General features: G+C 45.8%; 2 protein-coding genes across 3 annotated transcripts; one reads left to right on the top strand and one right to left on the bottom strand.

Moving 5' to 3' along the window:
* Window positions 1-489: 489 nt before the first annotated feature.
* LOC119143784 (glutamine amidotransferase-like class 1 domain-containing protein 3A, mitochondrial) lies at window positions 490-9,228 on the top strand. Of its 2 annotated transcripts, XM_037378402.1 has the most exons (6): window positions 490-545; window positions 1,835-1,846; window positions 2,453-2,576; window positions 5,333-5,504; window positions 7,416-7,620; window positions 8,934-9,228. In XM_037378402.1, the coding sequence occupies exons 1-6, from the start codon at window positions 490-492 to the stop codon at window positions 9,124-9,126; spliced, it is 762 nt and encodes a 253-aa protein (XP_037234299.1). In that variant the 3' UTR covers window positions 9,127-9,228. The 2 variants fall into 2 exon arrangements, with proteins under 2 accessions (XP_037234299.1, XP_037234300.1); XM_037378403.1 differs by lacking the exons at window positions 490-545; window positions 1,835-1,846; window positions 2,453-2,576 and adding an exon at window positions 3,826-4,015.
* A 107-nt stretch (window positions 9,229-9,335) lies between these two features.
* Window positions 9,336-17,775, bottom strand: ACOD1 (aconitate decarboxylase 1). The gene is made up of 5 exons (XM_037378397.1): window positions 17,705-17,775; window positions 15,927-16,088; window positions 14,756-14,845; window positions 12,701-12,906; window positions 9,336-11,863 (listed from the first exon to the last, which is right to left on the bottom strand). Exons 1-5 carry the CDS (start codon window positions 17,714-17,716, stop codon window positions 10,909-10,911), a joined length of 1,425 nt encoding a protein of 474 aa, XP_037234294.1. The 5' UTR covers window positions 17,717-17,775; the 3' UTR covers window positions 9,336-10,908.
* Window positions 17,776-25,781: the final 8,006 nt, after the last annotated feature.

The raw sequence follows: 25,781 nt of genomic DNA, 5'->3' as shown, positions 1-25,781 counted from the left end.
GTCTGAGGTCCACCCTCTCGCCTTTGAGGAGTATGAAAGAAATCTTGAAAAAAGGAGCTATTCACAGGACTCCTCTGCACCTATGCTCTGCTATATAGCCTGAGATGCAACCTGAACTGTGAGTTGGGGTGAAAGCCGTGTCTTTCTCTACAGAAAAGGAGAACGGCTGGGCTTTGTGACTATGTAAGGTAGGGCTAAGGGTTCCCCTCATGTCCTCCTTAACCCTGAGAGCTAGGATGAGGACTGTGCTTCAGGAGAGGTGTGCAGCTCAGTGAGCATTTGGAACTGCAGGGCAGCTTCTGCTTTGTCTAGCAGCTTAGGGGACAAATGAGGGAAATTATTTATTTCCAAGCTGGAATTCCAGAGGGCTCTGCTGAAGCCTGAGAGATAGAATGAGGGCTGGAATAAGGATGCAAATGAAGTTCATCATGAGTTTTGTGCTAGGAGGGACTCTCTGGTATCTGCTGCAGGGTAGAGATCAGTAAATTTATGAGTCAACCAGATGCAGTCTGTGAAATACAAAGAACTATTCAAGTCAAATTTAAGCCAATATGAGAATATGTTGTTAGGCAACTAAGGCCCTTCAGAGCAGGATTTCCACTAGAGAAAATATCTTTCTCAAATCCTGAGCCGCAGGAAAAGGCTTGGGGTCCAGGACAGAGCTGTAATTCAACCCTTTGAAACCTGAAGGGAACAGTACATGCTTTCTCCCCTTCAGGGTGTGTAGCTGGTTGCTCAAAGTCTGACAAGAACTGTTGTGTGGACAGCCAGAAATTGCTTCTGCTCTGCTGAGACACCTCAGCAGGGTCTCCCTACTCCTTTCATGGGGAGCTGCTTTTAAGCTAAGGTTCTTGCCTCCCACCTGAGCTATGCTGCAGCCACGCCTGGGCCCAGACATGTACCCCCATGGGTGCAGACCCTGACTCATGCATCTGACATCCCAGCTTGGCCTTGGATCTGCCTCATCACTATGGACTTGCCTAGTGATTGGACTCTTGGTGGAACTTCATTGCCATCACCAGAGCTGCCCTGCTCACCTTGCTCAGGGAGGGTGGGACTGAGCCTCCACTTGTCCTTTTATCATGCTAGGCTCCCCATGGAGAGCAGCCAGCCCTCACCATGCCCTGGCACCCTAACTCTGATGCTGCCACATTGCATAGCAGTGGATCCTCTTCCCCACTCCCCAGATGTTTATCTGAAGTCAGGCAGCAACTTTTGTCATTTATGCTATCTCTGGGGGTGTCAGGGAGCAGCAGGAGTAGGGCTGCTTTGCAAGAGAGGACAACCCAGGAGCAGAGGTGACCATGGTGCAGGCAAGGGCAGTGACATCAATGACCACACTGCAGTCCTGCAGTTTCTCAATGGGAACAGGTATGTAGTAGTGGCTGGATCCAGCAACAGCCCCAGAAACAGCAAGGTAGAATCAAGCCCAGGGCTACCTATGATGTGTCCAAGTTCCATCCAGGAGGCAGAATACTACCTGTAGCACAGGTTCACGGTCTGTGCAGGAAGACCTGTGTGTCAGGACGACAAGAAACAGGACTGGACATGCACATCTACAGCATATCTCGTACCATCTCCAGACATCCAGGCCTAAGTTTACATGCAGCCCATGGGTTTGTGGCCAGAGGGTGTGCGGGTGGAGGCCACAGCTGAGGCTAGCCTGCGTAATCATAGGGCTACTAGTGCACTCTGGGCCTTCACAGCAGCTTCTTCTCCCATCAGGGTTTGTACTCTCACCTTGCAAAGATCTGGTTTCAGAGGTGTACTGCTTGTGAAATGCTCCTGTTGCTACTTGCTTTTGTGGGCCCAGGCCAGAGAAGAGTCATCACAGGGCTACTTCAGGGTGATGCAGAGCCAGGGCAAGGATGTGCCATGACCTGGGATGAAAATATGGACCTAAGGCAGATACAGAGGGCCATGATAAGATCACAAAGCCAGGAGATGGCATAAGCAAGCTGGAGCTAGACCATGGAACAGAGCCAGGTCAGTTATGGAGGTGTCACAGAGATGTGACATGGGGGAACCTGAAGTGGGATGGGAATTGGAATCCCAATCAAGTCCAAGGTCCATCCAGGAAAAAGGGCTACCTGTAATGTGAGTCTGAGGTCCACCCAAGGGACAGGACCAGAAGCAAGGCTAGAGATGAGGTTACTGACAATTCAGATCCACCCAGGAACAGTACTAGCCAGTAAGTCAGGACAGAAAGAAGCGGGGAATTCTAGCTCTGAAGGTGCTCAGTTCCCTAGCTCTAACATTAACCCTGGCTCTAACACACAGGGGAGTCTGGGACTCTGCTCGTATCTCCAAACATGCACTGAAATGAAGCTCCTTCCAGACAGCAGCATCCTCCTAGCATTCAAGCTTGAGGAGGACTCTAGTGGGATTCTGGAGACTCTCAGGTCCCTGATCCCCAACCCAGCCTTCCCACTCTCCTACATATGCGCCTAAGGAGTCCCATGCCAGTAAGAATGCTGAACTGCCACTCCACTCTCACCAAACATATTTTGTATTTCTCTGGGTTGAGATGGCTCCACTGGAATTTCCCTGGGGTCCTACTCAATCTGGAGAGTAAGGTGAAGATTTGGTGCTGTACAGAGCTCTAACTCAAGCATTTTGAGCACTTGTGGGCATTATGAACTGCAGCTGCACTGCAGTCCAGCTCTTAATCCTGAGAGACAGAGTGCGAGCTGTGGTGGAGTCCGAGCTGTAGCCCTACATTCATTTGGAGCAAAGATTGCCCAGCAGACAGCAGTCTGCCTTTAAGCAGGGAGTTTCCCTATCTTGGCCCTTTCCTGTCCAAGAGTCTCCCTATCCATTATCCCACACAGCCTCCTGACCTCTCAGTATATAGCTGAATGCATTTTGCTACAGAGACTTTGCTTTCATATGCCATTTTTGCGCTTCTCAGCTGATGCACTGTTGGGTCCCCTGCAGAACCCTCATGCTCCAGATTTTTTGAAGACACTCTCATTTTTCTACAAAATCTAGCTTTTCAGCCCTCTGGTCCCGTAAAAGTGTATGTTTTCATTATTAAGCCCAAGTTTCTTCTTGTAAGAGAAGCAGCCCACGAAAAATGAAGGACCGAGAGCTGAGAGGTCTTGCTAAAATTGACTAGAACTGGTCTCTGGCGTGGCATGTGTGTGTAAGAAGGGGACTACAGGTGAATGCTGCCTTGGGCCAAGGAAACTCTTGATTTCCTAGGCCAATGCCTTGATGACTAAGCTGGGAGCAGGTGAAAAGGCAGGCTGGTTTTCCAAAGAAACTGGTTTTCCTGGTAAAACGAAGCTGCTCCCCACAACGCAGTATGAGGTTAAGGGAGCCAAAAGATGTGTGTGGGTCTGTCGAGTAAGGTTATCATGGAAACAAACAGCATCAGGGCCCATCAGTACCGCTGGCCTCTACCCACACTCCACTTCACTTGGCTTTCAAAGTATATTCATTACACCATTATAGTCCTATGTGTAAAACAAAGAACCAGCTGCAGGGGTACACCACTGAGCCTCTGCAAGGCCCTGCTGGTGGCACAGCAGCCCTCAGACAAGCTGCAGGAACGCAATGGGTAGGTAACAGCACTTCGAGGGCCGGGCGAGAAACGAGACCAAAAAGACTCCTGAGCCTGCATCGTTTAAAACTAAAGGCAGGTCTCATGCTTTTTCCCCCCAGATTGCTGCGACGTTTAAAACTCATTCCCACCCACATTTTGTAAGCAGGAGGGAGAGCACCTCGTGAAAAACTGCCCGCGGACGGTGCGGCTGCGGCCCCGCCAGCCCGGGGGCAGGCCGCGGAGCCCGGGCCAGGGCCCAGCGGCGCAGGCGCAGCAGGAGGAAGGAGGAGGAGGGAGGGTGCTGCGGTGCCCGGGTTCGGTGGCGTGAGCAGGCTGCGGCCGGGCCCGGCAGCGGCCGCTATGGGCAAGCGGGTGGCCGTGGTTCTGGCCGGCTGCGGCGTCTTCGATGGCAGCGAGATTCACGAGGCCGCGGCGGCGCTGGTGCACCTCAGCCGCGGCGGCGCGGAGGTAGGGGGCGGCCAGGCGGGGCCCGGCTCCCGGCCCCCCCGCGGCGGCTGTGCGGAGCCGGGTGCGACAGGCTCCCCGGCGGGCGGCCGGGTTCGTCTCCCCATCTCTTTGCGTCCCTCCCCGCCGAGGCCCTGTGCCGAAGCCCGGCGCTGGCCACGGTTTGTGGGACCCGAGCTCCTCCCGCTTCTCACCACTGCACGCCACTAAGTCTGTTCAGCCGTACTCTCCCTCCTTATCTTACCCCCTCCCTTTTCTGTATTTATACCCCTCCCCGAGACGTGAGTGTCCCCGGGCAGGGGCGGCGGGCGGCAGCCGGCCGTGCGGAGCGGCAGGAGGCCCAGCCCGCTGCCCGCCCCCGCCCCAGGCTGCGCCGAGCCGGGGATGGGGCCCGGTTAACGTGCCGGCTCTGCTGTCCAGCCGGTTCTGCGGAAGGCCGGCGCTCGCCCTCGCTCGGGTTCACCTGCTTGTTTTGTGCCAGCTGTTTCTGGGCTTTTTCGGTAACGGGGAGTCCCTGGGAAGCCCGGACCAGGGTGTGGGGTGTGCCTGGGTCGTGCCCGTGGCTGCGGGTGTCTGGGTGTAGCGGCACAGGGGTGTCTGACGGTAACAACGGCACCTCCACATTTAGCACGAAACTGCCCTCTCTAAAGAGAACTAAAGTGGCGAGCGCTGAGAAGCCTGCCAGGCAAACTTTAAAACAGATACGTGAAGACAGCCTTTGCGGTACAGCTTTCACAGAGCTTGCTTGACATTTTAATGCAGCTTTCCCCTATTGTGCCTAATCAAAATATGTTATTCCATGTTTTGCTCTTCCTTCCTGCTACCAGTGTCTTAGGAAAGCGAGTAGCTCTAATGTCTGCACTGGAAATGGCTGTAAGGTTTGCATCTGTATCTTTTAAACTTTTTTTGTAAAACTTTTTTAGCACTCTGGTCCCATAATAGTTAAGAGTAGCCTTTCTTCAGACTCAGCTGTGTGTCCAGTCAGGCTGCTGGTACAAATTACGGTGCTCTGTTTGTCCTTGGGGTTACCTGCAGAGGGAATGCAGGCCATAGCAAAATCGGTAAGCTTAATGCTGGCCAAGAATGCAGTTCTGTCTAAAGGCTGTAGGAATAGGATGGGGAGGATGACTAGATTTACCTGTCCTAATATGCCACCTGTCACTTCAGATATTTAATGTGATAGATCCATCCTGTGGAATCCACTTCTCTTGGATAAGAGACTTCAGGAACAAAACCTGATTTCATTAAATGATCTTTCTTGTGACCAGGCTGCATGAGTTCTGTTTAAACTCACAAAATTGCTTCGTCTCTGTGTTCTAGGTGAAGATATTTGCCCCCAATATTGAGCAAAAGGATGTAGTCAATCACCTGAAAGGAAGTCCAACAGAAGAGAAGAGAAATGTGTTAGTTGAAAGTGCGAGATTGGCAAGAGGAAATATTCAGGATTTGGCTGAACTGAAAGCTAGTGAATTTGATGCAGTCATTTTCCCTGGTAGGTGCTTTTAAAAGAAAATTGTGGGGTTTTTTTCAATTGCAAATAACTGGTTTGCTTCTGCTATTTTTTTATTTTTAAATCGATTTGGAGAATAAATTACATCTTGAATTTGAGATGTATGTGGGTGTTTTCTTTTACTTTCTTTTGAGGATGAGAAGATGTTTTAGGAAGCTCTTATGGGCTGGCAGGTCATCTCAGTTTATTTATTAATTTATAGTTTATTAATTTAAAATGCCAGAGCGTTCTTGTGGTGTCAAATTATACATCACACTATTCCTTCTTTCTAAGGATTGTGAAAACTTCAGTGCCTCTTTGTGGACAAGAACACTGACCAGAGTACAAAAGTAGGGCCCAAACCTGATATGACATGGCAGTGTCTTAGTTTTAGGGCCTCTGAAATTGTTGGCAGTATAGCAGGCTGCCAAATAGATTATATTCGCTGTCAGATGTGAGTACATTTTGTTTTAATTATGTATCTGGTTTGCTGCTGATTAAGTTATACTAAACATGTTTATGGATAATTTTTTATTTATAGACCACAAAATTGCCTTTCAGACAGAGGTAATTGTAATCACTTTAGAAATGAAGAAGCCAAAGCGTTACGAGGCAACTGTGACGCTGAAGATCAGTTTCCAGAGTATTCATAGTACTGCTGAAGACGGCCTTCACGGCTGTGCCCGCTGTTAATTTTGTTACGCTGTCTTTTGTTGTAAGGCCAGCAGAGGGTGGCTGTATAACGTGGAGAAACACTTCCAGCACTAAAACGTGTGGGTGACATCAGAGCTGATCAGGGAGTAGAGCCTAGCAAATATTTTCCACGTTAATTTCATGCTGTTATAACCCAGGCTCAGGGGGGTTGCTGTAATAACTGTTAGAGGGAAATGAAACCTATTAAGTTTGAAAATTAAAATCTTACCTCAGAGATTCCAGATAACACTTGAAAGTGAGCAAAGAGTGAAAGGAAAAATATTAAAAATGCAAAGCTTCTTGATGTTGTTCATTGAAGTACTTGTGGAAATTTCTGTTTGTTTATTGTAGAAAAGTTGATGTTGTGCACATTCCGTAAGGAATCAAGTATAATGGATGGTTACACTAATAACCTTCTTAATTTGACTATTTTGATGGTTATAAATCCAGCAAATGCAGGTGCTGTAAAATATAATATGCTTGTACATTTAAATGAAGATTAAATGCAAGTAAAGGATTGTTATAACTAATTTCTAGGAAGACAAATCCAGCATTATTTTTAATAGGAAATTATGTTACCATTCACGAGTGGTATGTCTCAGAATATCGCATGTTATCATTGCCTTTTTATGTAATATCCATTTTGTTCTTATTGTGTTAAACTTTTGGGGCTTTTTTTTTAAGTCCATAAATCATTTGAGGGGAGGAAAAAAACTCTATTAATTGCTGAAGTATAGAACTAAAACTTGAGAATGAATTACTGTAGAGGGTCAAATCACTGTTTGCATTAGCCTCATGAATTACGCTCTTATACTTTTTGTTATCACTTTTAGTTATCATTGGTCTTTCTTCTTACCTCTCTCTTGCTTATTGAGGGGTGCATATCAGATGGTGCAGCTTTTCCAGTGACTAGCAAATGGATGTGAGGTTTTCTATTTGTCTGTTTGTTGGTTATTGAAGCAAGATTAAGCTTTCTGGCCTGTGTAGCATACGTGGTATAGAAAGTGTGCAGTTGAACTTTTAACGTCGTAAACTCATCATGTTTCACGTGCTGAAAACCGTCAGTATAGCAACTTAACATTCCTACGTCTGCCAAGATTATGTTGTAAAAAAAGGAGAACTTGTGTCTGATATTGAATGTGATGCGTTTTAGTGATGTCTTACATTTGAGCTTTTGGGGTTGTTCTGTTTTTGGTATGGGTTTTTGTTTTTTTTTTTTAGGTGGTTTTGGTGTAGCAAAGAACCTGTGTTCCTGGGCTACAGATGGCAAGAACTGTACTGTCAATGAACATGTAAACTCCACACTCCAAGCTTTCCACAGTGCTAAAAAGCCCATTGGTTTGTGCTGTATATCACCAGTTCTGGCAGCTAAAGTCTTTCCTGGTTGTGAAGTTACAGTCGGCCAAGATAAAAATGTAGATGGAAGGTAAGAAGAAAATGGATGAAGATAATTTATATGGGAATTAGGATTAGGAAATGGCCAGTCTTCTGTGCAAAAGTCTGAGGTCTCTGGTGCCAGTAAACCTTGGGTAACTTATTAGTGACATTTTTCACTTAACGTCAAGTTTTCACTTGCATAATAGTGGTAGGCACAGAGCTCTTAGGGCAGGCAGACAGAATCCATGAGGTCAGGTGACTTATGTGCTAGTACACAGGAACAGTTTATCCCTAAATTCAGAAATATATTGGTCTGTGATATGTTGTATAATACCAACAGACACAGACACAGTACAACTAATAGTCTGAAAATTTTAGATAGCCTTATCTCTTGCCTAAGCCATTGCTCTGAGCCACCAAAGGTGACATGGGTTCCTGCACTGGCTTTATTGTACAGTGTGTGTGCTAATGAGTCACTGGATGTGGCATCTGTCAGCCCTAAAAGTGACAGAACAAAGTGACTTTTACAGAATCACTGCTATGCAAATGCACCGGTGACCAAGGATATAAAGTTATTTTTTCACATTACATTCATGGTAATTAAGTGATAGATTTTAGCTTACACTAAGTGAGATACAGAATTTGCTTACCCAGTGCCTTCGAAGGCCATGGTTCATATTACAAACGTGCAAATGAAGAACAGGCATCTGTCCGGCTGGCATTCAAAAATTTGTGGTAATTTGAGTGGTTGTTTAGCTTGCATCTGTGGGCTTTTGTCAGCTCAGGGTGTTTTAATGAAGTTTTTCTGGTGGTAGTGGTTTGGGGCCAGTTTAGGGGAGGCAGGTGAGAAAAGGGCCTGGCAGAAGTCAGTGCTGCTTCAAGGATTGTACACTCCTGGTAACTCCTGAGTGGAATTTCATAGCAACAGCAGTAGTGAGGGATCGCATTTGTTCCTCCCTTATCCTCAGGAAAAAAAAATAAAAAAATCTCTGCAGAATCCCAGTGGAATTCTGGTGTTGGAAAAGGTCTAACATTTCTGCAAGTTCAGCTGACATATCTCAGACTTCTGAGGATCAGCTATGGCTGCACTTGGTATCATCTTGTAAACTTACTGAAAGGTTAAAACCAGAAATGTACTTTCTGATTTACCGTGGCTTTGCATTTCAGACCTTGTTTTCAAAGAGATCAGATCACTTGTGTCCGTAGGGGATGGGAGAACCTGACAGTGGCAGTCTGACTCCTTTGTCACCTTCAACTAAAGAGTCACTTAAATATTACTATAGTTCTCTCATTCAAGTTATGTTGGCAGAACTTTATGACCGTATCATCTCTTTATGTTAATTACAGTCTTTTTATTTACAGATTTCCTGATGCTGAAACGGCATCTGCTATAGCAGAGCTTGGATGTAAGCACATTTGCAAAAATGTAAATGAATCCCATGTGGATAAAGCCAATAAAATAGTTACTACCTGTGCTTTCATGTGCAAGGCTCCTCTGCATGAAATCTTTGATGGAATTGGAACAATGGTGCAAGAAGTCCTGAAACTTGCCTGACTGGAAGAGTACAGACTTCTATGAGGAAATCAAATTAACTAAGCGTAAGCTTTTAGCTTCCTTTGATTGTATTAATAAAATAATGCAACTGCTAAAATTCACGGTTCTTGGTGTGGTTTTCTGGTTTTGTTTTTTTTTTTTAATCTGTAGTACTTCAAATGGTTATTGCTAAGTTTATCCTATTTATTTCTCTTTTAAAATAGAAAGCATGTGTTGAAGGTTGCTGTGGTGGGCGTGTTCTGCTTTTTTTTTCTCATGAATCTGAATATATTCAGTCTTGATAAAATAGTGCAGCAACGCTCCTTGTCCAATGGGGTTTTATCACATCACTAATGGTTATCAGTAATTCACATTTGGTGTTACCTACCCAGCTATAATTACAGATGAAATAGCTGTAAATGAGTCTGTATACCTTCAGTATAGGTAATTAAATTCTACTTTCTAATCAGAAGGGAAAAAGAAAAGAATGTGGTTATTAGTTGGTTTGTTGTTTGGTTTTTTTTTTTCCTTCCCTTGCAAATCTTTAAGCAAGTGTAACTAATGGACTTCTGAAATTTTTGCAGAGCCCTCTAGGTAAACCAACTTTTTGTAAACCAGGAGTCAGAGGCTTAAGCACAAATGGATACCTTGTATGTGGAAAATACACAGGTTTGCTCTAATAAATAATGTGAGTTTTTAGTAAAATGAATTATCTTTATTTTGTGATCTTTTGCGTATGTAATTTGATGCCCTAAGGGAGGTATGTTTTATGTATGTTAGAACACGTGCTGTGATCTTCCAAATGTAAACAAAGGTTGTCAGCCTTTCTTAGAAGCGCAGTCTGGCACAGCTTTGTACTCCTGAAGGAACTAAAACTTCCCAGAATTCATTATCAAGGTACGCTGATTGTCACTTTGGACACTTAATTGTCTCCCCGTAAGAAGCATTCTGATGCTCACAGGTCTCTGTCATTCATCACGAGTGTACTGTAGCTCATGCTTTGCAGTGCCTGAAGTAATAATCTGAACGTGTCATTGCTCGTTAGTGCTAATCATGTCTTGCTGAGCGAGTGCCTTGTAACTGGAGCAGGAATACAGCAGGAACAAACCTGTACCACAGAGCAGTGAAAAGATGGAACTGTGACATAACTGCTTTTATGATGGGGAGTGTTGAGTTTTCCCTCTTGCTCAGCAGCTGGCATGATCAGGAAGGGCGCTAACCTTTACCTCATCAATGCCAGACCAATCCTTACAGCAAAATCTGACATGTTACAGAATATCAAGTGCTACGGCTCTGTGTGGCACATTTATTTTAGCACACATTTATTTTAGCACAAACTTCAAAGCTCAGACGTAGCGGGTGTCATCTTCAAGGAGGCTTCAGAGCTAAATCTACAGAGGTAAATATATAAAAACTTATATTTGGTGGCCTTCTCACAGTGATGGAGACAGCATTTCCATACTCCTCCAGAATTTGGATTTTCTTTGTGGAGTTAATTAGTGGAAGCAGGACATACAGATATTTTTGGCAGAAGAGCAGGGAAATTTTTGTGTTGCATGGAAGCAGTGCTCTGTTTCTAGAGGTATAAAGATAATCCAAGTCATCTGTGCCAGTATGGATCTTCTGTTCAGCCTGTGCTGTGCACATAATTGCTAAGGTATTTACTTAGTCAAAACCCACAATACTGGACTGAACATGGCTCTTGTGTTACAGTAGTCCAATTAAAAGTGCTTGAGTCGCTAAGTAAGAGTTTGTCCTGAGTTTGGTGTCTGCTTTGTGAACAGCATCCAGCTGTCGGAACATTCAAAGGAAGCACAGCTTCTGCGAAGGCTCTCTAGCTGACTGTCCTGATAAAAATCTACTTAATACAGAACAGTCCTCTACTTTCTCCAGATTGTACACAGTCTCTATAATGCCTTCTGTGGCTTCTGCAGGCAGGACAGTGGAGGCATTGGATTGAAACTTTTTCTCCAAGTCCTCCTTTTTCAGAGGTTTCCTCCAGTGTCCGTAGAATGTATTGCAGCGGTCACTGATCGTGGTGTTGTCCCGAAGCGTGACACTCACTTCGCAGTAAAGACTCTCAAAGCTAGGTGTGTTATCAGAAGGGTGCTCCAGCTGTGTTTTGCAGAGGAGCTCCTGCAAGGCTGGCCGGTGAATGTTCTCACTGGTGAAGGACTGGACCGACATGGTGCCATCTAGCAAAGCAGAGCATGCAACAAACTGGAAGGAGTGTCGAGCTTCATGCTCTGAAGTAGGGCTGGGTCTGTTCACATATTTGACTTCTGGGACTTTGAGAGTGACTTTCTCTATTTTATCAAGGGGGAGCAAGTTGTCACTGCTCTCCACAAGCTTCCTCCTAACAGAAGATGCTGCATCAGCCACCCAGTGCGTTCCAAGATGAGCAGGAAAGCGTTTGATGGCCACATCTTGCTGGCCCAACAGCCAGGGATAGGACTGCAAGGTTGGCAGAGTCTGTGGGTTGTAATCTGTATAAAAGGCCCCTATCCCTGACTCCATGTCCAAGATCTGTTTGTTTCCTTGAAGGCCCTGTGATGCCAAGCAAGCTGCTTCCAGTCCATGCTTGGCAGCATTGCCAACATGGAGGGGCTTCGTTTGGGTTGCTGCATTAGCCAGTGGGGCACCTGCATAGGAGGCAGCAATAGCCAAGGCGTTTTTACATTTCAGCTGGTCAAGAGCTAGCAGTTTGGCACAAGCTGCTGCACTCCCCATTGTACCAACCACAGTCGGTGGGTGGAACCTGAGGAAACAAAATATCTTCCTTACCATATTTCAAAAAGTCATCTGAATTCAGTATATACACAAGCTCACATTTCCTTCCACTGCTGTGGAAGACAGATTGGATCATAAAGAAACATACATCCCGAATTCATGTGTGGTCCTAACACAAAAAGATGTTGCTTTTCCCCAGGAGCAAGTTAAACTGCAATAGCGCTGCTTACCATAGTTCCTCCGCAGAAAGCAACTGAAATGTTAGAACTGCTCATAGTTCAAGGCATACTGAACAGAATAGTGGCAAAACCACCACAGTTCATAGTCGTCTGTAAATTATCTGTAAATAATCTACAGCCATCTATAAATTACACGTTAGGGGAGGCAAGTTTTCTAATTCTGAACTAGTTTTGCAAAACTGGTAGAAGGAATGCACAGAAAATAGCAAGAAGACATCTAGCCAATCCCACACTTCTAGGCTTTCCCCTAAGCACACCCCATCTTCTTGGGCTCTGCTCTGGGCCCAGCACCAGTGACGCCTGTCTGCCGAGAGCAAGCCAGTTTGCAAGTGACACATGATTGTATCTGCTGTTAAAACGTTGCCCTTTTGCTGCTGTTTTTAGTATTTTTAGTAAATAGGAAGGTAATCACCTCCTTCTTGTAAAATGATCAATGCTTTCACAAATTTATTAGCTAAGCCTTAAGCAGTCATGTAAATCTATATTTAAGATGAACCTAATTTTGCAGACAACAGAAAATATGATTAACTGTGCCATTTATATTTTAACTGGCACTTAATTAAGTGTACTAACACCAAGAAAAAAACCCTTCCACTCGGCTTTCTACTTGAAGCATTTCTATGTACCTTTTTGGAATATTCCTGGCTTCATTGGAGAAGTGCAGCAGCCTGCCTTGCACTTCGATTCCCACGTTGAAAGCTAAGAGCAGATCAAGACCTGAGATTTTTTTCTTCGGAGGGAAGGCCTCGGCGAGTGCAATCACGGCAGGGAGCACAGCCCCAGATGGGTGTGTGGCTGGGTGCCACGTGTCATCAAAATCCATTGAGTGTACCTAATGGAAAGAGAAGCCTTGACTTGTCATCAGAAATAAACTCTGACATGGCAAGATTGGCTCAGCCAAATGAAACTCCTGTAACTGGTATGAAAAAGGACTGAAGAACTAGATATTCCTTAGAAAACAAAACTTCAAAAGTTTTTCTTTTTAAGACCTTTACTGCTAACATGGCTCCGTGAGATGCAGCGATGGAATACAAATCTTGCCTCAAAGGAGTATCATTCTATTTCAAGTGAATTTTCACTTCACCCACAACAGTATATGTTTACTATGTGTAACAATGAAATCACTTCCCCAGCACTGCAACTGATGCTGCTGTTTGGGCTCCCACCATTAAAACTGTAGCAGTCGAATCCCTACTGCTAACTGAAAGCTGTATCATCAGAACTTCTCTAGTGCAACCATCCACTGGCAGTAGGCACCAGCCTGCCAATGTACACAAGGCTTTATCCTGAATTTTCAGCACATTGGAACAAGACCTATCATATGAGGAACTAGAGTCCCTGGGGTTGCTGGGAATAGGAGAAAACTACATTCTTAAAACTGGGACAAGCTGATTAGCCCTTGAGAGTATCCAGAGAGATGCTGCCTCCTTCCCATGCCCAGAGCCCAGGTGCTCAGGCAGATTTTGGGCATTCCCTGCATGGCATAGAGCTGCTGTTTTGATAGAGACTGCTCCCAGCAGTCCAGTGAGTGTCTGCAATGTACTGCTGGTCACACTGTGCCAATACCACCCTCCCCCCTGCCAAGTTTCGAGAACCCCCAAGAACTTGAGAACATCAGGGACAGACAGCATTTTTAATAATACAATAAAGCTTCAAAAGCTGAACTTTCATGCCTGTTCACCCATGTCTTACTTCAGAGCAAACTGGGAAGGTGGTCAGGCTCCCCAGTCCCTGCCTTGAAAAACTTTGATGCCAGCTGGGAAGCTGTTCTGCACTGCAGGATGACGAAAGTTGTGCCCAATACTGGGTAAGCTGCATTCCTGGTGTCATCAATAAGTGCTTAGAATTGATGTGTGACTGAGACATAAACTGAGATGATCATATACATGCTAACAGCCAGATTTGAATATTACATGGACTGCTAGGAGCTGAGAGGTACCAGATCTCATTTCCAAGGTAATTTTCTCTACATTGGAAATGAGGTGTCAAATTGGACCTCTGATCCTGTTGTCACACTAATTTAGATAGGCTTAATATTAGCATTTCCTTGGTTGGTCACCTTCCCTAGTTTTGCATAATTGCCAAATTTGTCTACCCCACCTCTTGTGCATCTTTCAATTTCAAATGGTTTCAGCTTTAATCTGAATTTAGACAAATGCCTGGGGAGTCAGCTATTGCTTTAATGACAAAGTATGTGTCCAAAATATATAATTGGCTTTTGAAAACTGTGTAACTGAAGATTAAATTGCCTTCTGATATTGTATGTGTGTATGTATATATATGTGCGTCTGTCTATATCTGTGTTTTTCTGTAACTATACTTCGCCAGCTGGCATGAAATTTGGATCCCAGTGAAATCAGTGAGAGCAAGAGTACCTCTTTGTAATGCAGCTGTAGCAAAGTTGTAACAAGCTGTAGAGTTCTGACCTTTGAAAACAGCCCCATGTCCCACATTTAAGGTAAGGGATGCTGTTGAGTTGGATCAGATATATATCATACCTTGAGCTTGGCCTCATTGGGAGAAAGTTGAAACACATTAAGAGAACAGTCTAGGAAAATTTTGTAGCAGGCTTCAGGCAGAAGAATAAAGCAAACTAAGATTTTAGGAGCATTCTGTTCTCTCTAGAGCAAGAATGGCATCAGTTAGTGTGATTTAAGAGCAAATGAAAGAGCATCCCTTACAGCCACTCCATTCACAAAGGCTGCATACAGAGGAGGCAGTCGGAAATCCAAGTGGCCCCAGATGGTACTGGATATATCTGAGCTGTAGATCTGAAACAAATTGACATCAATTAATTCAAAGTCCTGAACCCAAGAATAAATGTGCGCTGTATACCTGATGTAACTCAGATCAGACCATACCCTCTTGGGACCCAAATGTTACATTGTTCTTTCAGAAAGTATGAAAAGAAATTTGGTTTCCTGTTGGCTTATGTCCCTTTCTGCCCAAACAGACCTCAGGGGACAGACCAACACCATCCATCTGGCCATTCAATACCTTCACACAGCCTCTGGCCTTCTCACCACCCATCAGCAGTTCCCTCAGAACTGTCATCACCTTCTTGGGGAAGATCTCCAGTTAATGGTTCTGCTTTTCTACATTTTACTAAGACCATGATTAAATGATACATGGCCTCCTAGAACTGGTATCTCCACGCTCTAAAGGGTGCTGTTCCTTTCCTTTTGCTGAGCAGATCTTCTAGCCAATGAAGGGATCTTTAAGGAATTAAATAAAAGGGCATAAACTACCAGGGTTTGGGAAGGGGGGAATCTCTGTGCAGAGTCTTACTAGTGCACAGAGCTCTGGAGCCTGAGTGCAACTGGGCAGATCTGACCGATAAAACAGTGGGATGAACTCTTCATTGATGCACTGTGTTGGGAAGGCTTCTTCTCAGGGTCAAGTACTTCTCTAACTTAAAGAGAGCAAGAGTGGAGGGGAAATATGATCAATGTACATCAGAAAAAAATTATGTTTTATGGATTGGAAGTAACCCGCTACTAACTCTCCATCCTTTTAACAGTTCCTTAATTTTGAAAGTCTGGTGATATGGGATGTTTACTATGTGGATGTTTTTAATAAAATCTTATAGGTGAAAGAAAAGAAAGCATCCTTAATTAACTGTGTTTGCAGTGGGGGATCTTAGCATCCAGTCTCTTACACAGACTTCTGCCCATCCAGAGTGAAAAGTAACTCGAGCAATGAAGTTTCCCTGTCTCCAGTGGGAATAACACTGTCTCTCTCTTCCCATCTCCAAAAGAATTTCACCATGACAAAGTTTCCCCTTATAACCTAAGTTTTCCCTTGCTTTTCTGAAAGCTAAACCTTAGGGTAAGCTATGATTGTCACACTTACCTTGCTGTACTGTGTCACTTTGTGGCAGACCTCAGTGCTGGTACCCAGAAGCCCCACTCCAAGAGTATCCAGAATCATTCGCTTACTTCTCTGAATGACTTGGTCTGTCAAGTGGTTTGCATTCAAACCATAAATGACATTAGCAAAATTTCCCGTAATTGTCTGGGAGGGGGAAAAAAAACCAACAAAAGAGGAAGTAGATATTTCTCTTCATGTAAAGAAAACTCTTTTTTTCCCTTTTTTTTTTTTTTCTTTTTCTTTCACTTTTGGGCTACTGCTTAGCATGCTGGCCATTTCTGTTGCCCTGCCCCTGCTTACATGAATTGCATCAGCAAAACTAAGTTTTACATTCTTCCTCTTTTTATTCCCAGAAATACCACAGTTATTTATATTTTATTTATACTTTCATCAGTGTCCTTGCCTGTTCTGTATTTCTGCTGCTTCCTCCCTGACTTGAGTCCTTGAGGGTAAGCACTGCAGGTGATGTAACACCACAAGATATCTGTAACTGTATTTATAGCTATATCTCTACACACACACGCACACACATATATAAAAAAAAGAGAAGCAAAAAAATCTAGCTTTCCATGGCACCTATTTATTGCTATTGAAATCAGTGGGAAAGTGTCATTTCAATCCAGTGCAGCCACTACCACACAAGGAGGCAAGATTTAATTTCCCTGAGTAGCAGACTTACTACCCCAAATCTTGCTGAGCTTGGCAGCTCTACCTTGCACCCCTTGCTCCTATCTCCCAGCTCCCATAGAATTCATGCTCAGCTGGCGTTTGAGCTTTTCTCCAAGACGAGCTCTCACCTCTTTGAAAAGCAGTGGCTCCTTGTTCCTGGCTCCCACTGATCTGGGAATTATATTTCTAATTTTTTATTTTTGCTTTCCTGTTGAGCATTGACCCATTAGATTTAGATTTAGATTAGTTATTAGGAAGAAATCCTTCACTGTGAGGGTGGTGAAGCACTGGCACAGGCTGCCCAAAGAAGCTGTGGATGCCCCATCCCTGGCAGTGCTCAAGGCCAGGCTGGATGGGACTTTGAGCAACCTGGTCTGGTGGAAGGTGTCCCTGCCCGTGGCAGTGTATTGGAACTAGGTGATCTTTAAGGTCCTTTCCAACCCAAACCATTCTATGCTATGATTATTCAGATTCAGTCTGCTTCTTGGCTGCAGTTGTTAGCTGCTGTTAATATCTCTATTAGAAACTAATCTAGACCTTCCCTTCTCTGACCGTTAGAAACTTCCCCCTATAAAGTATATATTATTTTCAACCAGTCTATACACACACTTGCTTTTTTTTTTTTATACTGGCATTACTGAACATAGCTCTGAACGTCCCCCTCTCTTTGGAAATTCTCTCCTTCCATTTCCCCTTGTCCTTCCCCTTCCTCTACTCCCCTGCACATATCCACACAGAGTGATGATATTTACGCTTGGCCTTAATTTTGCTAAGTTAAACAAGCTGTGCTGCTCTCTCCTCCTTTATTATACAGGTTCACCCCCACTATGCCAGTAGCTTTTCATTGTGTTTTTCACATTGGATTACTCTTTTCTAACAATGGTGACCAGAATTGTACCCTTTATTTCAGAGAAGTTTCTCACTCAGCTTTGTACTAAAGCATTAGGACTATCTTGAGGAACACAAGTTGTTTAAAGCAGGTGAACCACACATCCCATGGTGTGATGTACACCTGCTGAAACATACAGAGTGATGATACAAAAGCTTAAGCAGAAAAGTGCATCTTACAGTGCAAAGAAACAAGACAGTACCTTTGCCCACATCTTGGAGGGATGGCTCGAGGTCCCAAGAGAGATGCAGCAGGCAAGTGACAGCCAGTGAGCAGGGGAAATCGCTCTTTATTTATGTGCATATGTCTGGGGCGGGGGAAGAAATATTAGGCCTTTTTTCTTGCTCAACATCTTACCCATTTCCTCCTCAGCCTGGAAATGTTCCTTTTTCTTCACTTTCAATTTTCCTCTGACTAACTGTACTACAAACTGCTGGGACACATGTGATAGGATTCCGTCAGTCAGGTTCACATGTCATGTAAATGGATATATGTGATATTTTATTACCAGATAGAAGCTGATCTATTAATTTAAGTGTCTCACATTTGGTAGCATGGAGAGAAGAGGTGATCAGGTGTGTCAGGCTGACCTTGGGGAATGGCAGTAGTCCCTGGATAACTCCACTGGCTGGAAGAGCTGTCAACCCAGTACAGGATGGCAAAGGCTGTTTTAACTTAAACAACCTCTTGTTTTGGTTTGGGTTTTTTTTCTTCTTTCACTGTATGTGTCCTCTATAATACATACAATTCAGACATAGGAAATGTGAATTTCAGACCATAAGTTGCATTAAGGCAGCTCTTGGCATTTAGTAGTGTTTTAACAGTGTGAATCACTATGTGAGGCCATGATTTCTACTAGCAGGTTTTCTGCATCTCAGGCAAGGATGCCTCCTCTGAGGAAGGGGGCACTGGTCCCACCACCAGTTTAGGGATTTTGCTTCTGTGGGAATCCCAGACTACTACAAGATAGTGAGGAAGACATCCCTGCCCATCCCATCAGGAAGGGAGCAGACCCCAGAGAAGCATGAGTAGAGACCACTGAACAATTTTGAAGTGAAAAAGTAATGTATATCTGAAGTTTGGGAACCTCCTGGATTAGGGAACAAAGTATCATCTTAGAATTGCAGTCTTGCACTTTGATGCTTAAAAGTTCTGCCTAAAACTTACTTTAGGAACACCAGCCCTTTATTCAGCCTATGCTCAAATAATTTCGTAAATCCTTAAGTCCTGAGTGCTTCCATGCAGACACCAGCACGGGTCTATAGATGAAGTTAAACGTTGATTTCAGTGGCTCTAACTACTACTGAAAGGTCCTGTTTCAGGCTGCATCCTCTCCCCTCCCCTGTCCCTGGACACATAGTCTTCCTCCTCCTCCTCCTCCTCCTTGCACCAGCGCTGATGCTGAACAGATCCCTTTCTGAGCTGATCCAGCCTGTCTCCAGAGCCAGCTTAGGGATTCTCAGCCATCAGGCAAAACTGAGTTCCACTGCCTCAGAAATGCAAAATTAAATCTAGCAGCACAAGCAGAGGGAGACAGAAGTAGCACCAGCAGTATTCTGGGAAATTTTGAGAGGGCACGAACAGGTAAAAAGACATGAGAGGGGATCAGCTGTTCCCCAGCAATCTCTAACCCAGATGTTTACCTATTTTGCCTGTGCCTTGAGTCAGCTCTGCTTATGGACATCGTCTTCGGGTGCCTAACTTGATGCTAGAAAATTGCACTGGGTAACAGAGTGCCTGAAATGATAGAAGCGGTGATGTGCCTGTTCATGGATGTAGCCAGAGAGCCTGAGGCCCAGGACTCCTCAAACCAGTCCTACAACACATACATACTTTTGTACAGGCTAACCTGTATTATATCCAGGCTCCATTTAAAACCTTGTCTTGACTTCCTCTTGAATATGAGCAGCTGTTCAGCATGGCTATAAACCAGTTCCCACACCCATTTCTCTATGAGTATACTACATCTTCCTCACTCCTGCATCTACAGTAAGCAACCCAGCAGCATCTCCTGCTTCCCAGGTCAGATGTGCGCTTTAGGCAAATCCTGACCCCATGGGGAACCGAACCAGAATGTCTCTCAATGCTTCTTCCTCGCTCCCTCATTTCCACACTAAGGAAAACCTCAGAGACAGCCTGGATGTACTAAAGAATTACCTCTCGTGCTGATAAAATCCAGCCCAGCTAATGAGATTGCTCATGTTGACAAGGTCGGCAATGGTTAGAAAGGTTAATAGAAGTTAATGCTATTAAACTGAAAAAGGGAAAGATTTTGTTAACTTTCACTTATTCACTTCTTGCAGCTCCTTCTTCCCTCCAGAAAAATGGAAGTAAATTTCTAAACCACTGAACTACAGAATCGCAGAGTGGCTGAACTTGGAAGGGATTTCCATAGATCATCTGGTCCAACCCACCTGCTCTAGCAGGACCACCCAGAGCAGGTTGCCCAGCACTGTGTCCAGTTGGGTTTTGAATATCTTAGAGGATGGAGACTCCACAGCCTCTCTGGGCAACTTGTGATAGTGTCTGACCACCAAAAAATTACATACTAAATAAAAGATATTCAAATCCTAAAGTCAGTCCTCTTTCAGTCATGTTTTTCCTTTACCTTTGGGATACCATTTATAGTCCCATTCTGCTTCTCCTTTCTTCCTTCTCCTCAGGTGAGACTGAAGTGAAATTTGAACATCTCCTTGACCCCTCTGTGCTTCTGGATGGCACAAAGGAAACACAGCAGCCCCACAGCCAGTTAAGGGGAATTTTCCTAACGTAAGAAGCAATATGGGACCCTTCTCATTTCCCCTGAGAAATCCAATGGATGGAACAGTGAATACAACTGAACAGCTGAAAAGTGTGGGGAAAGTACGCAGTAACTCAACTCCTGATAAACCTATTTTATTACTCTAATGACTGCTTTAATACAAGTGGCATTGTACTGGAAAGTCCACAATCACAATGCGACAAAAATGGCCCACAACCCTTTTTATCTCTAGAAGGCATAGCATAATGTCAGTTTGTAGGACTGCATCCTCACCCTGCATCATGACTCAAAACAAGGTCTATACAACAGATTACAGCTTACAATGTCTTATTTACCCCCAAACACCTTGCAACACCTACTACAGGAAAGAAATGCGGAGGTCCAGCTGCCTTTAACCCCATGCCAAAGACTCCAACGCGAATTCAGATGGGAGCCAGAACTTGTGTTGTGCCTTGCAATGTGATGTGCGGTCACACGCTGCTAGCTGATGAAAGGTATGCAGCCACTTCCTTCGGCAGCCGGGATTGTGGGATGGATTGCCCCATGCGTTGCAATGGTAACATCAGTGCTATTTAAGGACTGAACTGAGATATTATGAGAATGTGATGTTTTAAAAGAAGAATGGGGTGTAACTGTAAATGCACAAAATTAAATTGCTTGGGGGACCAATTTCCAAAATGTGGTCTGCAGACCTCAGAGTCAGGTATACACTGTAGACTGGGAGGGAAGAGGAAGCAGTATGATTATCACTGCAGGAGGAAGAGACATCTATACAAAGTCCTGTACCTCCACAGGAGAATTCATAGGGGTCTAAACAGCAGCAGGTTGAAAATCAGCGACTAAGAGTTTGGTACAGGCTGTCCACCCTGACAAAGAGAATCTGCTTTCCTCTTCTTTGACACAATACACATGGTTCAGCAATTTGGGCAGACAAGTTGTTAACTAGCGAGCATGATGGAAAGACAAAATGTGTTCATCCAAATGCCATTTGCAACGTCATGCACAGCTATGGTAATGAGCTGTGTTGATTACAGAATAAGGCTTTAGAAAACCAGTGCCCCACAGAGTCTATTTTCTCCTGCTGACATCACATTTTTAAGCTGCTTTTTTCTTTTTTTTGCCTCCAGTTATTTTAGGCTAAACTCTGCGCACACCTGCAAGCTGTATGTTTGCAATTGAAAGCAGTTTTTGCCTTAGCCTTACGCTCCTTTTGTTCTAAAGAAATACAAAAAATTGCAACAAACCACAGTCTTTTAAGATGTAACTTCCTTCAGGGGCTGTGCTAAGATGAGAAAACAGGATTGTAGTGTGTCGACCCTGGCTGGTGGCCAGGTGCCCACCAAAGCCACTCCATCACTCCCCTCCTCAGCCAGGCAGGGGAGAGAAACTGTAACCGAAGGTTCATGGGTTGAGATAACGGCAGGGAGATCACTCACCAATTACCATCACGGGCAAAACAGACTCAACTTGGGGAAATTATTTTAATTAATTACCAATCAAATCAGAGTAGGATAATGAGAAATAAACCCAAATCTTAAAACGCCTTCTGCCCACTTCTCCCTTCTTCGCAGGCTTAACTTTACTCCCAGTTATATCTGCCTCCTCCCCCTGAGCAGTGTGGGGTGTTGGTTTAACCTTGGCCGGTGACTAAGCCCCACGCAGCCGCTCACTCCCCGCCCCCCCCCAGTGGGATGGGGGACAGGACTGGAAGAGTAAAAGCGAGAAAACTCTGGGCTGAGATAAAGACGGTTCAATAGGTAAAGCAAAAGCCACACACACAAGCAAAGCAAATCAAGGAATTGATTCACCATTTCCCGTGGGCAGGCAGGTGTTCAGCCATCCCCAGGAGAGCAGGGCTCCATCATGCCTAATGGTTACTTGGGAAGACAAACATCATAATACCAAATGTCCCCACCTTCCTTCTGCCCCCAGGTTATACACTCAGCATGACATCGTATGGTATGGAATGTCCCTTTGGCTAGTTGGGGTCAGCTGTCCTGGCTGTGTCCCCTCCCAATGTCCCGTGCCTCTCCAGTCCTCTGGCTGGCAGGGCCCGAGAAACCAAAAAGTCCTTGATGTAGCATAAACATCACCCAGCAACAACCAAACCCATCCGTGTGCTGTCAGCATTGCTCTCACACCAAATCCAAACCACAGCCCCGCACCAGCTACTGAGAAGAAAATTGACTCTATCCCAGCTGAAACCAGCAGCACAGGGGGACAGGGACCAGGGGCTGCGGTCAGTCCCTCACACGCTGTCTCTGCTGCTCCCCCCCTCAGCAGGAGGCTCCTCACACTCTGCTCCGGCTCCAGCCTGGGGTCCCCCCCGGCAGACAGCCCTCCATGAACTTCTCCCACACGAGCCCTTCCCAGGGGCTGCAGTCCTTCCCACCCTGCCCCAGCGTGGGTCCCTTCCCCGGGGTGCAGCCCTTCAGGCACAGGCTGCTCCAGCGTGGGTCCCCCGCGGGGTCACAAGCCCGGCCAGCAAACCTGCTCCAGTGTGGGCTCCTCTCTCCAGGGAGCCACGGGTCCTGCCAGGAGCCTGCTCCAGCGCGGGCTGCCCACTGGTCACAGCCCCCTTTGGGCGCACCCACCTGCTGCGGTGTGGGGTCCTCCATGGGCTGCAGGTGGGGATCTGCTCCACCACTGACCTCCACGGGCTGCAGGTGGGGATCTGCTCCACCACTGACCTCCATGGGCTGCAGGTGGGGATCTGCTCCACCACTGACCTCCACGGGCTGCAGGTGGGGATCTGCTCCACCACTGACCTTCATGGGCTGCAGGTGGGGGTCTGCTCCGCCACTGACCTCCACGGGCTGCAGGTGGGGATCTGCTCCACCACTGACCTCCACGGGCTGCAGGTGGGGATCTGCTCCGCCACTGACCTCCACGGGCTGCAGGTGGGGGTCTGCTCCGCCACTGACCTCCACGGGCTGCAGGTGGGTGGGGATCTGCTCCACCACTGACCTCCACGGGCTGCAGGTGGGGGTCTGCTCCACCACTGACCTCCACGGGCTGCAGGTGGGTGGGGGTCTGCTCCACCACTGACCTCCACGGGCTGCAGGTGGGTGGGGGTCTGCTCCACCACTGACCTCCATGGGCTGCAGGTGGGTGGGGGTCTGCTCCACCACTGACCTCCATGGGCTGCAGGTGGGTGGGGATCTGCTCCACCACTGACCTCCATGGGCTGCAGGTGGGGGTCTGCTCCACCACTGACCTCCACGGGCTGCAGGTGGGGATCTGCTCCACCACTGACCTCCATGGGCTGCAGGTGGGTGTCTGCTCCACCACTGACCTCCATGGGCTGCAGGGCACAGCCTGGCTCACCGCGGGCTTCACCACGGGCTGCAGGGGAATCTCTGCTCCAGAACCTGGAGTGTCTTCTGCCCCTCCTTCACTGACCCTGGCGTCTGCAGGGCTGTGCCTCTCACATAGTCTCACACCTTTCTCCAGCTGCAATTTTTTGTGCAGATTCTTTTCTCCCTGTCTTAAATATGTTATCCCAGAGGTTCTACCACTGTCACTTAAGGGCTCAGCCTTGGACAACAGTGGGTCTGTCTTGGAGCTGGCTGACTTTGGCTCTGTTGGATATGGGGGAAGCTTCTAGCAGCTTCTCACAGAAGCCACCCCTGCAGTCCTGCCCTGCTGCCAGAACCTTGCCACACAAACCCAGTACAGAGAAGCAGGTGCCAATGCGCTCTGTTTATAGAGCCTCTGCTATTGTTGAGGGTCTCAAAAACACTACACAAGTGCAGAACCTGCTCCTTTCCCCTCTACTGGGGTATTTCAACTACAATAAAGAGGTGAGAATTTCAGCGAATAGTCTGGAATAAGTGGCTTGATCTGAATCCTTTTAACAGCCCTATGGCCATATATCTTGAGATGCTGTAAGTCTGCACCACTATCATTATTGTCTCATGTGCCTCTTGTCCCGCAGGCCTACCTTCCCATGTTGACCCCATCAGCAGTTACTGAGCCAGCCAGCAATAATACACAGCAAATGTAACAGGCAATAAATACACCATGAAACATGTAATTCTGGAAATTTCTAGCCTATAGTAGTTCTCTTATTCACTTACTTGCACAACTAGTGGCAACAGCGGCTCAAGCTCTGAGCTTGAGTTACAACACCCTTGTTTCCTTTTTTCAAACTTCTCCTAGCAAATCTTGGAAGTGCCAGACCGTATTCTGGTAAAGGTTGCTATGAGTCAACACACCAAGTCTACATTACACTGACCTTCTTACCTTCCTAAATTAGTGATGCTATCCCTAAAGGCAAGTCCTTGCAGTTCATTTAAGCTTGTAATAGACATTGATTTGCTTAAATGAGCTGTAAGAGGGTGATACCAGACATAACTGAGATAATCATGTGGGATCTCATCCAGGACAGATCAATCATTTCAGTATAGGCATACCGGAACCGGGCTCAAGCTGCTTGACTAGTAGCAAAGGCATGTTTGAAGCCAAGCAGTGTGTCAACATCGTTTATAGAGTAGTGTGAAGGGGCCTGAACTATAACATGAGAAGACACCATAGGTCCATGAAATTCCTGTTGACCTAGCGCAAATTTTAGGGCTCACCCATACTGTAGCCTTTACCCATAACGCTGGTACCAGCATTCAGATGCTGGCAGTGCAAAGAGCTACACGGTACTTGGCTACCTTGGATTCACAGCTCAGGAGGAGGAGGTGTAGGAGAAGGTGACACAGACAGACCCAGGCCCTTGTGAACTGCTTCTGCACCCTGGGGTAACACCACTTGTCCCTGGGATGCCTCACAGCCATGTTCCCAAAGTTTTTCTTCACTCCACTGTAGCTTCCCACCCTATTTTCTAAAGAAATTAGGTTACCTGGTCTAAGAGCAGGTGAATGCAGGGTTTTGGTATAGCATGACCTCCCGTATGAAAAAAAGGAGCAGGTGTAGGAGATCACGTAGGGTCTCTGTACGTACATAGACTCTGCCATAACTTCTCCTTGCTGATGGTTTTGGCAGCCTGGGGCAGCCTGTAGCACACATTGCTCTCTTAATCAAAAAGCAGTCATGATGTCTATATTAAGTGGCCAAAATCCAGCCAGATGTCATCACAGGACTTGTGCCATTTGGGGAGATGATAACACTTGGCTAGCATAAATTCAGTGTTTGATTAAAGGAAACCAAATTAGTGTGAGCTCATGTGAGTGATGTAGCAAATTTAATTAAATTACCAGCAGAACTCCAGTGGCTCAAGTGAGGCATTAGTCACCGTGCTGGGCTGCTGCATTGCACATAGAAAGGTACCCAGCAAAGAGGCCCAGATGTCAGGCTGTAACAAGCTCCAGCAAGCCTGTGGTGGCAGTCCAGTGGGGCGATACAGTATCAAGATCTAGTATACAACAAGCTTCAACATTAATTAAGGGATAAAAGAGCCTCTCGGCATCTAAACTATTTCTTAGGATTTCTGAACCCCTAGGAAATTTTTCCAGATGCCATTACAAGCTTTTGTATACACTGAGAGGGCTAAAATAACACCTAAAGCATA

Source organism: Falco rusticolus, chromosome 2 (genome assembly GCF_015220075.1).
Source record: "Falco rusticolus isolate bFalRus1 chromosome 2, bFalRus1.pri, whole genome shotgun sequence".
Classification (NCBI taxonomy): Eukaryota; Metazoa; Chordata; class Aves; order Falconiformes; family Falconidae; genus Falco; species Falco rusticolus.
The sequence above is the reverse complement of the archived record's forward strand: the minus strand, read 5'-3'. Positions and strand labels throughout refer to the sequence as shown.